The 14,113-nt window shown below is 48.7% G+C and overlaps 6 protein-coding genes across 6 annotated transcripts; 1 reads left to right on the forward strand and 5 right to left on the reverse strand.

The window, feature by feature from the left end:
• Positions 1-545: 545 nt before the first annotated feature.
• LACBIDRAFT_149572 (uncharacterized protein) lies at positions 546-861 on the forward strand (the record flags this gene model as incomplete). The annotated part of the gene is made up of 2 exons (XM_001873406.1): positions 546-726; positions 800-861. Coding segments are annotated over 2 exons (243 nt in total), but the record flags the coding sequence as incomplete, so codon positions are not given.
• Positions 862-3,314: 2,453 nt separating this feature from the next.
• On the reverse strand, positions 3,315-4,979 carry LACBIDRAFT_320896 (homeodomain transcription factor; the record flags this gene model as incomplete). Its single annotated transcript, XM_001874027.1, has 4 exons — positions 3,315-3,768; positions 3,823-4,263; positions 4,327-4,728; positions 4,783-4,979. The coding sequence occupies 4 exons, from the start codon at positions 4,977-4,979 to the stop codon at positions 3,315-3,317; spliced, it is 1,494 nt and encodes a 497-aa protein (XP_001874062.1).
• A 435-nt stretch (positions 4,980-5,414) lies between these two features.
• LACBIDRAFT_301232 (uncharacterized protein) lies at positions 5,415-7,209 on the reverse strand (the record flags this gene model as incomplete). Its single annotated transcript, XM_001874028.1, has 7 exons — positions 5,415-5,466; positions 5,523-5,616; positions 5,671-5,732; positions 5,789-6,008; positions 6,058-6,940; positions 7,003-7,068; positions 7,126-7,209. 7 exons carry the CDS (start codon positions 7,207-7,209, stop codon positions 5,415-5,417), a joined length of 1,461 nt encoding a protein of 486 aa, XP_001874063.1.
• A 278-nt stretch (positions 7,210-7,487) lies between these two features.
• Positions 7,488-10,886, reverse strand: LACBIDRAFT_379410 (coatomer protein; the record flags this gene model as incomplete). Its single annotated transcript, XM_001874029.1, has 11 exons — positions 7,488-7,793; positions 7,844-8,261; positions 8,315-8,556; positions 8,612-8,746; positions 8,802-8,899; positions 8,949-9,448; positions 9,495-9,670; positions 9,730-9,863; positions 9,924-10,375; positions 10,431-10,589; positions 10,641-10,886. The coding sequence occupies 11 exons, from the start codon at positions 10,884-10,886 to the stop codon at positions 7,555-7,557; spliced, it is 2,799 nt and encodes a 932-aa protein (XP_001874064.1). The 3' UTR covers positions 7,488-7,554.
• A 77-nt stretch (positions 10,887-10,963) lies between these two features.
• On the reverse strand, positions 10,964-11,435 carry LACBIDRAFT_301234 (uncharacterized protein; the record flags this gene model as incomplete). Its single annotated transcript, XM_001874030.1, has 1 exon — positions 10,964-11,435. One exon carries the CDS (start codon positions 11,433-11,435, stop codon positions 11,049-11,051), a length of 387 nt encoding a protein of 128 aa, XP_001874065.1. The 3' UTR covers positions 10,964-11,048.
• A 568-nt stretch (positions 11,436-12,003) lies between these two features.
• Positions 12,004-13,117, reverse strand: LACBIDRAFT_228340 (uncharacterized protein; the record flags this gene model as incomplete). The annotated part of the gene is made up of 3 exons (XM_001874031.1): positions 12,004-12,657; positions 12,709-12,983; positions 13,033-13,117. 3 exons carry the CDS (start codon positions 13,115-13,117, stop codon positions 12,004-12,006), a joined length of 1,014 nt encoding a protein of 337 aa, XP_001874066.1.
• Between the last annotated feature and the right edge of the window lie 996 nt (positions 13,118-14,113).

Here is a 14,113-nt window from a genome sequence, read left to right on the forward strand (position 1 = left end):
TCTCAGATGATCGCAGAAGGCGGTGAAGACGGAGAGGTAGATGACACCATAGTGAACGGGACGTCTTTGTGTGGTGATATAATCGCCGCCAGAGACGACATGGAGCGAGCGATATCCATCATCGGACGACCTGCGGATCAGCAAGCGTCGACTTCTGCAAACCAGGGACCTTCCGCTAGCAGATCAAGGCATAGGCGCGAAAGCGAAAAGGGGAAGGGAAAAGAAACTTCCGTAGAACTTGCAAGAGCATATGCGTCTGCATGCGAACGACTCGCATTCAAACACGTTTTCCTGGCGGCGGAAGGCAAGGGCAAAGGAACGGGGTTATCTTACCCAAATTTCAACTACAGTGCACAATTAAATCAATCCCAAAACGCGACGCGTAATCCAAAAGATCGGCTTCACCTTGTGAAAGAGCTGGCTGTGACCGCGACAAGCCTGCCTCCTGGTGTGTGGGTACGTGTCGATGAAGTCCGAAATGATGTGATGTACGACTTTCAATAACTCGTATATTCTGCTTTTGGAACTGATTTTTTAAAAGCAAGGTAATGATAGCGGGCCCCGAAGGTACACCCTACGCCGGGGGTCTTTTTGAGTTTGACTGCTTCACGCCTCTGGACTATCCAAATTCCCCGCCGCTCTTTCACCTCAGAACCACTGGAGGGGGTACTGTTCGTTTCAATCCAAACTTGTACAACTGTGGAAAGGTCTGTCTTTCTCTCCTTGGTACATGGCCGGGGAGGTGAGTATTTCTTCCTCGCCAATCGTAACAGCACCACTTGACATTCTCGTAGACCAGAGGAACAGTGGTCACCTAAATCTACACTTCTCCAGGTTCTTGTCAGCATTCAAAGTATGATACTCATCGACGCGCCTTATTTCAATGAGTCAATTTCGCATCTGATTTGTGAATGTTTTGTTTATCCTAATGATCCATCTTAGACCAGGGCATGGTAAAGCGAATTTAAACTCTTCCGTCAGTATCGAATATAACCGTAATATCTCGCTGCAAACCGTTCGCTGGGCCATCGTTGAATGGTTGAAAGAAGAGCACCGCAATGGTATCTGGAGGGTATGTCGGTCCCTCGCGTTGTTGCTCACACACGTTTCACACTATTTTAAGGATGTCATAGCATCCCATTTCAGCATTCAAGGATCCCAGATTCGCCAAAGGTAAACTTTTAAATTTCTGAGCGTGTATCCCATGTTACTGAACGTCGCGTTGAAGGATCGCTGAATGGGCCTCGACAAACCCTGCGATGAGGTCTTACACTGCCAGTCCTAACTTTCCGGGACGAGTATACGCCAATTACCCGGCACAGCACGCGCCAAAGCAAGGTGGCCTTGATTTAGTCCAGGAATTTGAGGAAGGAATTGAAAGGGTCGACAAGTGGTTCTTTGAAGGTGTGGAGTGAGGTGATGTAAATAATGCAATACAAGTCAATTATGCTGAGAAGCGCATGACCTTCTCTTACTTGCCGAGGATTTAAGTACTCTACTTCGTCAACTCTTGCCTTCCCCGAATCTTTATGTTGGGCCTTCCAAGGGCAAAGCTGGAAATAACCTTCATCCAGCCGCCGTTGTTTCACGTCACGCCAACTCCGCGTCATACCGTCGGTTAAATGCACTGTTGTCTCCGAGCTATTGTCGGATGAAGATGAATACGCGTTTAGCCTTCTTCGATCATTATACCCGCGCGCTGAAAGTGGGGTACTTATAAGGGACCATGGCCCAAGCTCTCTGCAGAGGCATCTTCTATGGCTCATCCGTTTATCACGACATCCTCGTCGACGCTTATGCACACATCTCTTGCGTATCTCTCTCACGAAGTTATCACGCTGGACTCCATTATCCGCGACCACTCTGCAACATTAGCACATACCACGAAAGCCTACCTCCCAACTGAACTCCTCATCCTCATCCGCGCCGACCTCTTTTCTATAATTTCCGAACAACTTGTCTCCGAATCCGCTGCCGCTCTTCTGGAGTATGAAGAGGCGCTCCGAGAACTTCTTTGCGTCGATTGCGCCGAGTACAACCAGGACATTTACGGTCCAGATGTTTGGCAATGGGAACATTTTTCTGGTCCATGCATGTGTGTCATGGGCAAGTATAAACTGGAGCAGGGTTATCGCCGCAGGAGAAGCGATACGCTCCCACCCAACCCTAAACAATTTTCTAACTCGCGGCACTGGCTCGAAGCACGCATGTCGCGCGTAGCCCTTCGGTTTCGTCATAATCGACGAAGATCATCCTCGGGATTTATCTGGGACATTGTCGCGGACGTACTGCGCGAGTACGGATGTGAGGTTGCTCACCTGAGTGATAGGGATGGATCTGCAGCCCCAAGTAATAGGCAGGGTCGCGGTACCATGACCGCGATAGGTTGGTCACGCGTTGGCCTCAATCGTGACCAAGTCCAAATCACTATTCCAGAAGATCGACGCTCAGGCGATTCCTGGATGATTCGAGCCATCCTTCTTCGCGCGAACAGGGAACTCGGATTAGGCCAAAGATACCCAGACCTGTTCCATCGAACTCGGGATGCACTTTCCCCGAACATGTGTATGTCACCCAACGCAGGTTTATCGCGTTGTGAGAACCATCGATCGTCGCTTCGCCATCGATATTCTAACATTGACATCGCCTGGACTGACCCATTTCTTCACTGTTTGCGCTTCTTCGCGACTGGCTTCTCTGCTTGTCTTTCACTTCTCGCAACTCTGACCACCCTGGCTCTAGCAATCTTGTGCTTTTATTCGAAACCAAAATCCCTACGTATGATATAATAATTAGCTATCACTTATAACCGTTATGTTTCTGTATTTTTATATTACCTCGGACTGAGGAATTAATCAATTGAGGTGTCAATCCAAAACCTGAAGTGGGAAAATTCGAGTCAGATTTTCTGATTAATGAGACCCTAATCAACCTATGTACTGCTACAGATGAGATGCGCTGATGAGAAGTGTTGTATTATTACGGTTACTAGAAGCCAAGCACGTATCAAGGCCAGCACAAGGACAGGGATGGAGGACATAGGTGCAAAACTGATTAAAACAGTTGTGTCCGAGCCAGCGTGAAGAGGTGGAGGGCATCGCGGAGGAGGGTGGAGTAATTGCTGTATGAGTGGTGTGGACTTTTTTCTTTTCTTTTCTTTTTTTTTTTTTTTTTTTTTTTTTTTTTTTTTTTTCGAGTGCACGTATATGTATATGTACCCTAAAATATATAGATAAATAGTTCCTAAGAGAAGGTGAGCGTTCGCATTCGCTGTCAGTGATCAAGAAATTACGCACAATACTACTTTTGATTGGTTAGTGAACACTATGTTGATGGAAGCTGAGGAGCAAAAGTGCGTCTTCGAATTTGATGTCAGAGTATGTAGCTGAGCGTTTTTCGAATTCTGCGTAATATGCAGGTTCGTTGAAAGAAGTAAAGCCTTCGATGGTGAGATGGGAGTTTGAAGGCGGAGGAGGAGGGGACGGTGAGGCTTCTGGGGAAGGAGTCACCGCCTCTTGAAACTCGTCTTCACTTCCAATGTCGGAATGCATATCATAATCAAACGGCTCCAAGTCCATAGATTCGTCATTTAGAGACGATGACGAGGAACCGAAGGACGGTGTGCCAAAGTGGGAATCGAAAGCAGAGTAAGAGATTCGTCCGCTGAACCCATCGTAATCGTCGTCGTCAGCACTTCCTGACCGTTTGGTCCGTTTTCTCGCTGTTTGACGGAGATTGCGGAACCAATTTGTTACCTTGCCAACATCCCTATGAGTAGTCAAGTCAGCAATCATTGCGATCTTCGAGACACCGACCACATACATTCCAATCTCAAGTGCCAAAGCAGATCGCTCTTCAATCGTCGGAGTTGGGGTCTTTGTAAACAGATCCTTAAGTGCGTCGAGCTGGAAGGGTTCAGGACGAGACCTCCTTGGTCTTGAGAAGGTTGTGCCTGGGCCACCATATGAAACTGAGCTTCGACCAAAAGATCTGCGCGGGATATAATCTTCCATCGATGGTGAGACACTCGGAGATCTCAGTATACCAGCAGGCCGGACGGAAAAGGGGTAGGTGGGGGCGTAAGGCATCTGCGGCGGAACTAACGACGGATGGTGTGACGGAGGGGGAAAAGCTGAGTACTGCCTTGATTCGCGGTATCCTGACCTCGAAGATGACAATGTACACATGTCGATTTCGTCCTCTTTTTTCTTCTTTGCTAGGCTGCGTTGATTCTGAAACCAATTTGCGACGCTTTGATATCGCCTATTATCGATTGAGTTTTTTGTTAAAAAAATGCAGTATCGACGAAAGAAAAATGCCACACACATTCCAATGCGTCTGGAAAGCACTTGTCTCTGTTCTGTTGTTGGATGGGGGTTAATGTTGTACAATTTTTTGAGCTCTTCTGTCTGTTCAGTAGTAGGTCGCATGCGCATTCTGCGGGGCATTGTATCTGAGTCCAGGAAAAAGGTGTGATCTTGACTACCCGAGTAAAACGATGAAAAACTTTCGGATGGAACATCCGATTCAAATGGCATGTCTATGGAAGAATACTCTTCGTCGTGAAAATCGTCAAACTCTGCAAGATGATGTGGGTTTGATGGTGAATCGGAAGAATAGACCCCTGGTGCGGGATTGACGGGAGAAACATCCGAGACAGCATTACGAGCTCTTTTCTTGGAGGAAGCCCGTTTATTTTGAAACCAAGCGTTGACTGTCTTTGTTTCCCTACGGAAAAGGTAATCAGTAAAAGAAAACGGCAGGAGGAAGAAATCTACAGACATCCCAAGTCGTTCTGCTAAAGCTGTGCGCACGTCCAGCGGAGGATGTTCATTTTTATCAAACAATTCATTTAATGCTGCCAGCTGGGCAGGGGAATGGCGATGTCTCGGTTTCTTCTGAGAAGTATTCTGGGGAGGAGTCGGAGGGAGAGAGTTGGCTGTGGGCCGTGACCAAGAGTCTTGGTGAACGGCGTCCATGGGGGACGATGGAAGTCGGAAGAGAAAGAGGGGAGAGGTAGAAAAGGCAAGAGAAGGGGATTTTGAATGGATGAGGATGATTGAGATTATGTATTACAAAACTCTCCATTTATCACAGATCGCTTAAGGCAACTTTGATAGTCGTCCCTGCTTTCCCACGCCAACCCTGACACAATAAATATCATGATCGCTCTTGCTAAAGATGCCGATACGGCGATGCCAGACCCACGACGACGAGGAAGCAAGACGAGTGCAGCGTTCAAGGCCAACATAAGGCAGCCGATTGGTCTCAGCCGCATACGCACCGCCGAGAACATCGACGGATGCGGAGCAGAAGTGGATTTAAGAGGAGATTGTGCAAAATGATATATACAGTGTATCCGTAGAATGGGGTAATGCAAATAAAGATGTAGTGTCACATACTTGGGTTCTCTCCTACTCCGCCTCCTCGGGTTCGATGTTTCTTATCCAGGCCCCAATTGATCCTCTATCCGTTTCGTCCAGTCAGTGGTTTCGTCAGGTCATGAAGGTCAAGGTACGTACAGGAATCCTTCGTGCCGAAGGAACAAAGCTCGCTTCGTTCCCTTACTCCAGAAACGAATCGCATATGAGAGCGTAGAAATGGTAGCTGCGTGTCCTGTAAGATAATTATGAGTGCACAAACCAAATCACCAATGTGTTTACAACATGCCTCGAATAAAACATCCGCCAAAGTATATTCTATCGAGGTTGTACTTTTCCGCATTCATGTACCTGGGAGATCAGTTAATCAGTCCGTCGTCGTTCTTGAGCTCAAAATCAAGACTCACGCGATCTGACCGATATTGTTAGAGACGGCATACAAAAGGCTCTTGCTGATATCCTCAGCTGAAAACTTCTTCTTCTCTCCACCCTTTTTGAATACCTTGCCAAACGTACTGGCAATCATGGTCGATTTCAAGCCGAGCTTGCTATAGTCTTGTCCATAAATATCTCCAACCAGCATATCAACGGTGGAGTTGTCCCCTCGTTCAGAGATTGCAAGCATTTCTAAATGACTGTGAGTAATAAGCAATATATCAGTGAGGACGGAACAGACCGTCAAAGGTAGTTGCAGGCGTTAGTAGGCTGAGGAGACCCCATAGCGTACCCCCACCCAAACTTGTCCCGCTCACGCGCTCAAAGCTACCATCCTCGTCCACTTTGATAATGGATACACCAGAGCCGATATTCACGAGCAAGCAAGGTAATTGCGTTGTTGGATGATGCTCGAATGTGACACCGTATGCTGGAGGGTTAGGACTTGGTCGTTCAAGCGGTGGCTTTACGGTAGAATCAGCGGCTTTTGGTGCCGAAGCAGTCGATGGATGAGAGACGGATTGGATGAGCTCATCTGAGAAGTAATACGCCTCATCCGGGATGAGCGTGATAAACTTCAAACCTTCAATCAGACAAGCCATCTCGTCCTCTCTCCTTACTTCCACACGCAATTCCCCCCTGAACAATTCGTAGAATTTGTGCGCACCACCACCAGTGGCCATAATTTTCACTCCCTTGCGCATATCGTCTATCGAAACCCCATTGACATTCGCGGACCGTTCAATAAGCGATTGGATGAACTCGACGCAGTCATTGATGTTGTCAGTCTCGAATCGTTCGAAATTGAGGGACCCTCCAGGAAAATGCTGTACCTTCCGGCGAAGGAAAGACTCCCGCAGCAGCCCGTGATCAATGCCGGATAGGCTATTTACAGCGTGGTGCGGGTGATCCAAAATTAGCGGCGTGAGAGCACCATTGTGTTTGCTGTTGGATGGGGCGGATGACGAGGAGCAAGTGCTGCTTGTATCATCCAAGGGAGAAATCGAACGAGAGCTGGATACGTCATTGGCAGTGCTGGACACACGAGTCGCGGGAAGAGATGGCGATGATGGAGGTTCAGGGGAGCGGGTGAAATAAACAACTTTTGCTAAGGACCCACCAACCTGGTTTGTCGACGAGTGGGTTAACAGGCGCGCAGGGGCAGAGTGAAAAAGGAGCAACGTACGTCCACCGCAATGTGGGAGACGGGTTCGATGTAATTGGGGAGATATATCCCTCGACTGTCCCTGGTCTTGCGCCAACGTCAAACATGGTCCGGTGAGAGTGAGGGGACATGACGATATAATACCTCTGGCGATTCTTCCGACAGGATTACGGCCCCTCGTGTGTCGACATGAATAACTTTGGCCGAGGGGAGGGATGGTATGGACATTGTCACCGTACGTTGCAGGGGTTATAGATGGTCAAACCGTTTCTTTTTTGTTGTGCGAAATAGATTATTAGGGTATCAGTGAGCAATGTTCGGCATTTGGCAGGGGGGCGACGAGGAAAGAGACAGATATCATGCGACTTTCTGGTTGTCCAAAACAGCGACACCGGTCAGCGGCACACCCACCCCCGAGTAGTGAAAGTGCACTAGACAGGGGCTATGTTGGGCGGATACGGGCAAATACCTGTGTCCGGAGTGTTCTTTATTCCTACATCATCGGCCCGTGTTCAAATCCAGGATGGTATTAGGCCAGAAAAAACTACTATGTACCCTACAGAAAACACAACCTTAACCACCAACAGCCGTGAGCACAAGGTTGCATACTTCCTGCTTTTCAGCTCGGACACCAAGCTCCAGAGTCACGCCCTGGCCCCGCGAGAACGTCATCCGACAGCGCACGAGCACCTTTCCGCCACCGCCCGTTACGAGTCCAGATAGCTGTAGGGTGTGCACTGACGTTGATGAGGGTACTTCACTGCCACCAAGTGGTTCCATATTGAGAACTTCGATAATGGAGTCGCACGCCGCTAGCAAAGAAGGTTTAGCACGAACAATGTATTCCAAATCTAGTCTTTACCTTTGAGACTTTCCATCGCTGACAACGCGAAGGTTTCCGTAGCACTCGGAGCAGAACGCAGCCTATCCCACTCGGCACCGAAGGTTGAGTAACTTGGGATAATATAATCTCCTCCGGCACTTAATTCGACTTCCTCGAGCTGGTACTCATCTTCGTAGCCTTCTTCCTCGGGCTCTCCTGTGGCAGGGTCAAGTTCTTTGCTGATGAACTTGAGTGTGCATTGGAAGGACCCTAATGCGAACTGATCTGGAGAATTGCGTGTGAAGGAGACGTAGATGGTGCCAGGCGAATTGGCAGCGGTGAGGGCAGGCAACGGGATGATGAAGTCTTCACTCAGCGCGTTGTCGTCGGATTGGGGTTGCATAATGACGGAAACCTGCTCCAGCACGGTATCTGGTAGAGTGTTGGATACGTTGTACTAGATTCTTTTTGAATTTTTGTTCTTGACATTCAAAGGGTTACAAAAGTCACCTGGAACACGATATGCTCTTTGAAGACATGCTTGACACATGTAACTTGATACTCCGTTTCGTTCTCGGTCAGCTGGGCAGGTGTTAAACTGCTGTTAATCACAGGGCCGTAGGATCCAAATTCTGGAACTTCGGAAAGCTGTTGGAGATATGCTGATTGTTTCTCTGCCGCTGACGGGGCCACAGGTGCATCGACTGCCTTATTTGGTGCTGGAACACCTATGGTATCGAGCGAACTTGGTCCTACAAGCAACAGCCAATGAGCAGATGTAGAAGGACGATGGTTTTTGCAACTCACGAGCAGCTTCTTGGGCAGCTTGTGCCCGACTGATCTTCTGCACTGAAGAGACGTCTAAGGCTTGACCAGCTGATGACGGATCCTTAACATATGCTACCAATTTGGCTTCCAGCGCAGCTAATGAGAATACCGACTCTATCTAGGAGATCAACAAAAGATACAGCAGAAGATGAAGACGGCTGAAGCACACCTTCTTTGACGTATGTGTCTGCGAGGGGTTTCTCCTTGAAAACCTTCAGAAAGAAGGCAGCACGGTCGCGAACTTCATCGTCAACATCATCAAGACACCTAACACAGAATCAGAGATGAAAGAAGGCAGGAAAGAATACGAACGAACCGATTGAGTAGCACAGTGATGCTGCGCTTCAAGCTAGCTTCAGGGGAATTAACACCAAACTTGGCCAAGCTCGTCACTGCCGCTGCTCTAACGGTTGCATTCTCTAAGACCACGCGGTTGTAGATGAAGCGAATGTATTTCGCTGGTTGTGGTGATTTTGGACCCTCCACGCCAAGCAAATGAAGGATTCGGACAGAAAGTTTCGTGAATTCGCAGTCTTCAATGAACTCGCAAAGATGAGAGAGAGCTTGCTCTTTGCATTCGCCGATAAACTTGATCATGTCGAACATAGCCTCGACGACAGCACGCTTGAAGTCATAGCCACCTTCGTCTCGTAAAACTCCAGATAGGAAACTGAGCATGGAAACATGCTTTGTGGGAAATTTGAGACACAGGGAGCGGATGGCATCAACGATGATAACTTTGAATTCGTCGCTGATTTCCGTCATAAAACCGGTAATTTGCTTGATGAGACGATCAACCGAAGCTTCATTTCCGGTCTACAAAATAAATTCAACAACTGAAGAAGACGAATGAACGGTGGACCCGACCTTTAGAAGTGTGGTGATGGCGTATGTCGCCACGCTGCGATTGGGGTCTGCGATGAGGCTTTCGAGATCGACATTGCATGTGGCCACACTGCTTGGGTGCGTGAGAGCAAGAGCAGCCAGTGTGCGAGTGGCAGCAAATTTCAAAACAGGCTTTGGCGATGACAAGAAGAGCTGTAAAACTAGAGTATCGTTTCAGACGTGGAAAATGCTGCTTCCGAACAGTGGCTCACCAGCTATTGATTTTGTTAACTGAGCCGGTGTAGCATTTTTCATTTCGCAGATGACCCGCGCTGCCTCAAAGTTGACCATATCGCTCTTGTGACGTAACCAGCCCTCTAGCAATTCTACCATTTGTCTTTGAACACTGCAAGGTAACTGTTTAACCACCCAAAAATATGAAAGGCGGGTATACTAAAGGACTCACTTGGGGTCTTCCTCCATAACTTTGGCGGCGTATCGAATGAGCATGCACAAGGCCATCGGGTTCTTCAATGTGGTGCCAGCACCTGACTTGCCTCCGCCAAGTTGTTGAATCATCTTTGTCACTGCCATTCTGTCCTGCTGGCGGATAAGATAGAGAAGACCTAAACCATGATACTGCGCGATATAGCTCGAGGAGGCAATTGCCTGGGGTCCGTTGGGTTGGCTGGATGAGCCGCCAAAGCCAAGATACCCACCCCCAGAGCTCGAACCGAAGAAGGTCGAAGACGACTTGGCGTTGACGGCTTCTTGCGCTTCGTTAACCCAACGCTTGACGACGTCTTTAGCGTGAGGGAAAAGATGGTATGCTGAGACGAGAGCGGCGGAGGCAATTGCGGGGTTGCGGTCGACTATGGCCGCCTTGAAGAACCGTTCTACGCCCTGAGCCATTGAGGGCTGTCATAATTCGAGGGATTAATTTGAACACGCGAGTCAAATTTACAAAACGCACGTCAATGATACGACATAGTGCTCTGATCGCATTGGGCCGGTAGATAACTTCAGAGTTGGGCTGCATGTCCTTCATTATGCTGCTTGTAACCATTATTACATCTTCAGCAGTAGTAGCAAGCTCCTTGATGGCCAGATACACCGCTTGCCGCAACGCGCTCTGTGTTGAACTCATCAGACACGCAAAGTTTGTGCAGACAGTGTGACTTACATCTTTATGCTGGAACAGTTTTGTTGTCCCAAAGAATAAGGTGGTAGCTTCCTGGGGTCCAAAAGTCTCTCCGACATAGAGAAGATAGACGATGCGAGTGATGAGCGCCCTGCATTTTCGTGGACTAATTGGAGAATCATTGAAGACGCGAGCTTCTTGGATGATGGTGGTTTTGTTGTTATAGTAAGAGCTCAGACCGCTTTCGTCCTCTTTCTTTGACGGAAATGCCATGGCAAAGGATGCCATCTCTACAGAGCAGTGGAAAGCGAAGCGGAATCTGTAGAGGAGAGAGAGAAGTTACTGAAGTTCAACGGGTGGAGGTTGCAATGCCGACGTGTTTATTACTATTTGACTACAGCTTTGGAGATTGCAATTATTTCAACTACGTGGTACAGGAATAAATGGCGTTCATCGATGTTCATAAGAGAGAGGGTAGACACGCAAGCCGCCCGATGAGCATGCCTTCATCCAGGGCCCAAGTCCACCAGACGTGACGCCCTCTTCAACCCGCTCGCCCTCTCTGAGGTCTCGTGTATGTACGAAGCCCAGGATGAGGTGGGAGTTAGAAGGACAACAAATGCAGGATGGGACCGGAAACCAGACGAAAGGCGAGGTAGGTAGGATAGGTAAGGAACGTGTGAGACAAAATTGAGGTGGGGGGAATGGTAAACTTATAGCACAATGAATTGGATAAGGATGGATAGAAAAGGAGGAATTATCCCGAAGATAAACGGGCGCAGGGGAATGATGGTGTATAAGTAGATAAACGGGCAGAAGCAGCCATTTCCCGATCATCCTCTTGCGAAAATGTCAGAAAAGCTTGAAAAGAAAAGAGCGTCCGTGTCGAATAAAGTAGAGAGGCGACTTCAAGCCATGTTTGATGTAGGGAGTAATACATCTTGCCCATAGGATTGTGTTCAGACCAAGCCGGGAACCTCCTGACCGACGATGACATTGGGTGCGATAGAGGGAGTGGAGGCTGGGAGCGTTCTCTGAAACCGGCAGAAACCGGACGTGCCCCGACCCTGTAGACCCCCCCTTCCCCAACGACGCCCAATAGAACCCACACGAGCTCCTTTGAGCACGGGTAACCGCCGAACCGATCATTAACCAAACTGAGCGAAACCCTCCTTCTACCCTCCACCCCCCAATCGCCCAGTTGCACTCGGGACGCGTATACTGGAAACAGGCAGATCAAATATGCAACAAGCCCATTTACCAAAGTTCAGCGTCCCTTCCACGATTGCCACGCTGCTGACCCACAGCTCCTGGGGCAGCTTGCTGTGCTTGTCTGGTGTGAGAACGTAACCTGGACAGATAAAACGTTAGCGAGACGCCAAACTAGTAAGGTCCCATGCATTGCTCACATTCTGTCACTAGCACGATGTTCGTCATCCTCTTGAACGACCTTGCGCCTTGCTGCGCCGCCTGCTTTGGAGCTGGATCCGGCCGTCTGGTCATCTTGGGCTCCTCGCTGGACGCTCCAGTCAAATACGTAGTCGTACTGGTACCCCTCCCGCACGAAGAGGTCACGGAAGAGTTTGCGAAGATAGGAGTAGTCAGGTTTGTCGTCGAAGCGAAGAGCGCGAGTGTAGTTCAAGAATATGCCGAATTCATTTGGGAATCCACGGCAGAGAAGGTCGGTGGGGGTGGTCATCTTCTTCTCCATGATGCGATCGTATTTCTGCTTCTTGGTGGCAGCTTTGAGACCTTGCCAGGGAAGGGCTCCACGGAGGAAGTACATTAAAACATAAGCAAGAGATTCGAGGTCATCACGACGTGCTTGCTCAACACCCAGATGGGTGTTGATCGATGTGTAGCGAGCAGTACCCGTCAAGTTCTTGTTCTCTCTGTACGGAATGTGGAGGTGGGTCTTGGGGTCACGGAACTTCTTGGCGAGACCAAAGTCGATGACGTTGACTTGGTTACCGCGCTTTCCAATGCCCATCAGGAAGTTATCTGGCTTGATGTCACGATGTATGAAGTTGCGGGAGTGGATATACTCGATGCGAGAAATCTATCCCAGAGGATCAGCGAAGAGTAAAGACATATAGAAAAAGGCACAGACGAGTTGGTCGGCGAGTAAAAGAACAGTCTTGAGGCTGAACTTGCGGTTGCAAAAGTTGAAAAGATCCTCGAGAGAAGGCCCAAGAAGGTCAAGAACCATAGCATTGTAGTCGCACTCGGTGCCGAACCATCTGACGAAGGGGACGCCTACGCCGCCTGCGAGAGTCTTGTAAACCTTTGATTCATACTCCAGTTGAGGGTGCTTGGCTTTGACGGACTCGAGTTTGATGGCAACTTCTTCACCCGAGATGATGTTAATTCCGAGGTAGATGTCACCTAGAATGATATAAGCGAGTCGACGACAATGAGACGTCTTGAGACACACCAAAAGAACCAGAGCCGATTTTTTTTCCAAGCCTATATTTCCCACCAACTCGAAGATCCAATCTATGAGACGAGGAGTCCGCCATGGGCTAATAGGGTGTAAGAATGGAGTCTGTAGAGGAAAGAGTGAGTAAGAAAAAGCGCTGGAGAAACAACAGATAGAAGAAAGGATCAAAGGGTTTTGTATGAATCAAGGGCTGGAAGGTGTGTCACTGCACACGTAAGGCAAGACCACAGGTGGCGAACAACGGAATGCGATGTTGATGACCAGTTAATCACCACCCCATAGATCGTCGTTACATCGCGGAGCATTGGCGTGTCTGGTGAAGATGCCACCTTGGTGTTGCACGACCATTCGAGAGCCTTGCGGTTGCAGGGCGGTGTCCGCGAGGCGCTTAGAGCGGCGTTTGGATAGATATGTTGCAAGAGGTAGAAGGGGTAGAAGAAGGTAAAGGTGTACTCACTGATAGAAGAGAGAGCAGGGGATATACAGAAGAAAGAGAGGGGGCGAGGGCGTTATAAGAGAGATGTGAGGTCAGGAGGCAAACGACAACAGACAAGGAGAACCAAATAAGCTGTGTCGTCGGAGTCTCAATTTGATCGATGAATCAAATGTCGTGGCTTCAAATTTGTAGTCTTTGCAACGGTCTTTTCTCTTGCTCTTGCTTCAGAGAAATATTAATGCCCTGAATCCTGGCAGGTGCCTGACCTCATGCCTGCCTTCATCTGAATTTTTTTGGGAGAATACCCTGTACTACTTATCGCCGTTCACGTCGTTTGAGGGGCTCCACCGAAATGACAGCCAACTTGACAACTGTTATGACACTAGGGCGTTTAGTGTCAGAGCACCCGCAGCGCAGCTGTATCGGCCTTCGTGTTGAATATTTGCTGTAGAGGCTGTGGATAAAATTTTATTTTTCCGAGAAGTTTCCGCATGCATGGCATTGTCGATAATTTCAAGTTTCAAACGTGCAAGTGCCAAGAATGGTACTACCATTGCAGTGTTAGTGTGTTAGCTTCTGTTGCCATCATGCATCACAACCGAGTTTAGGCTAGTTCCCGTCTCCGCCATCTTCTTTCAC

This window comes from Laccaria bicolor, genomic scaffold (genome assembly GCF_000143565.1).
Source record: "Laccaria bicolor S238N-H82 LACBIscaffold_1 genomic scaffold, whole genome shotgun sequence".
NCBI classification, from domain to species: Eukaryota; Fungi; Basidiomycota; class Agaricomycetes; order Agaricales; family Hydnangiaceae; genus Laccaria; species Laccaria bicolor.